At 29.5% G+C, this 2,485-nt stretch overlaps 1 protein-coding gene across 1 annotated transcript in view; it reads left to right on the top strand.

Annotated features, from left to right (window-relative positions):
- Positions 595–2,485, top strand: part of LOC107644034 (2-methylene-furan-3-one reductase) — a 7,261-nt gene continuing 5,370 nt past the window's right edge. Inside the window, exons 1-2 of the mRNA XM_016347809.2 lie at positions 595–928; positions 1,816–2,139. Of these exons, the coding sequence (XP_016203295.1) occupies positions 698–928; positions 1,816–2,139 (555 nt within the window). The 5' untranslated portion in view covers positions 595–697. The remainder of the gene's footprint in view (positions 929–1,815; positions 2,140–2,485) is intronic.

Below are 2,485 nucleotides of genomic sequence, written 5' to 3'. Positions count from 1 at the left end.
TATTTTTTTATTAAAATACAGTTAGACAAAAAATACATATGTCAGATAAATGTTGAATAAATATTGTGTCCAAAATATATTTGACATGCAAACATGACAATTTAATAAATTACGATTTAACCATTACCGTATTTTTTAGACATTATATATAAAAATATATTTGTTGACTAAATAGTTCAAAATAATAAATGTTTTGTTGGTTATACATGTAGTATCGCTCTTTTGCTTTAGCTTCTACTTAATTATTCTATTTTAATTTTAATCAATTATGTCCTTTTTCGATGGGTAATTTTAATTGAATGTTGCTAGAAAGCTAATAGAAAGTCAAATGGCATAGACTCCTCGTACTCAATTAAGAGGTTGCGGGTTCGAGTTTCCTATCTTTCCAAATTTAGCCAATGAGTAATAGCTCAAATGGCATAGACTCCCCATACTCAATTAAGAGGTTGCGGGTTCGAGTCTCCTATCTTTCCAAATTTAAAGCCAATGAGTTATAGTTCAAATGGCATAGTCTCCTCATACTCATACTCCATTAGCTCTCTATATTTCCTCGTTTTAATTTAACAAGGATCAGATGACAGGCTATAAATATGTGATAAATTTGCTCTCCATCTCCATCAACCTAACAAAGTAAACCCATCAAATCAAAGTTGTGTTTCATCATTCTTCTATCTTCCAAAGTAATTAATATATATCTATGATGGCTTCATCAGATGATTCCACCATTCCAAGTCACACAAAAGCATGGTTCTATTCAGAGCATGGGAATCCAGGTGATGTTCTAAAGATACATCCAAATTGGCCAATACCAGAACTCAAAGAGGACCAAGTGCTCATCAAAGTTGTGGCTGCATCACTTAATCCAGTTGATAATAAAAGAATCACTGACTTCTACAAGGACATTTACACTCCTGATCCTCATCTCCCTGTATGCACTACTCTATATTCCCTTGTTCATTTAGGCTAAATTATATTCACCTTCATCGAAATTAGATGATATTATATATGACACTTTCTATTTATAAAAAAGCTATAGATTACATGCATGGCACTTAATTTGGTCAATTTGGGGAGTATTAAAAATTAAAGTGAGATAAATAATTTGTATTAATGTTCAATTTGGTGTTTTAACATATATAAGTTAATTTGGTCTTTCAAAGATTCAACACTTCAATTTAATCCTTAAAAAATATCAACATGAGTCGAATTGTTTGTCCGTTAATTTTTGACTAACATGCAAGGTAAGCCTATATTTTATTACGTTAGTAAAAATTTAATAGAAAAAACAATTTGACTCATATTTTTTAAAGGTATATATTGTCCTTAAGATCACACACACTTCTAGTTTGATCATACCCGATAATCCCTAATTTTAATTTTCCGGTGATTACTCTTATACATATTCAAAATGTGCAGAGATGTCTTTTATGTACTTTCTCACTTAGTATGTGAGAACCCACCAATATTTTTAGATAGTTAAATGTAATTTTTCTTGATATACATATAATTTAATCTTAAGATCACATGTTCAAATGGTAAAAATAGTCATTGATATAATTATTAGATTGGGTTGCATATATTATACTTTTTTAGTGTAATTTTTTTTGGATTCTGTGCATTAAAATAAGATGCTTGTACATTGTACGAATTTTTTTTATACAATTTGATTTGATCGCACTCTTGTATACATATTTCTTGTCAAATATTTATTTTTTCACTTTTTCTATATATGCTTTTTTCATGCATGCATATATAAAATTAAACTAACTTTTTCCATTCATAATTGTTTGCACTGTGGGTGGGAATGATGTGAAGATTGTTCCAGGGCTTGATGTTGCAGGTATAGTGGTGAAAGTGGGTGTTCAAGTCAAGAAATTTAAAGTTGGTGATGAAGTTTACGGCGACATTAACGAGGATGGCATACAAAACCTTAAGATTCTTGGAACATTGTCAGAGTATACTATTGCTGAAGAGAGGCTTTTGGCTCACAAGCCTCCAAATCTCAGCTTTGTTGAAGCTGCTAGCTTTCCTGCGGCAGTTGAGACTGCTTATGAAGGACTTGAGAGAGCTGACTTTTCTGCTGGCAAATCTATTCTTGTTCTTGGAGGTGCTGGCGGTGTTGGAACCCAAGTTATTCAGGTAATTATTTTATGGTACTATTAATTAAAGAGTTCGGTCAAATATATTTATCTAACCTTTACAATATTAATTTCACATGAAACATTTTTATAAAATTTTACTGTTTAGGTAACCACTTTACTGGTGGTTCTAATTGTTTAGGTAAACCATATTAATAATCTCATTAGATCTAATCTACACATATACGTGTCTATTATAAAATTTTAGATGATTGTTATATTGTCTAATTTGTTAAAAAAATTAAAAATTAATATTTAATTTAAAAAATATAAAAATAAATAATTTTTAATATGTGAAATTTATTTTAAAAATTAAATTAAATAAAAATCATAGAATTCACCGAATT

Source organism: Arachis ipaensis, chromosome B05, assembly GCF_000816755.2.
Source record: "Arachis ipaensis cultivar K30076 chromosome B05, Araip1.1, whole genome shotgun sequence".
Lineage (NCBI taxonomy): Eukaryota > Viridiplantae > Streptophyta > Magnoliopsida > Fabales > Fabaceae > Arachis > Arachis ipaensis.
The sequence above is the reverse complement of the archived record's forward strand: the minus strand, read 5'-3'. Positions and strand labels throughout refer to the sequence as shown.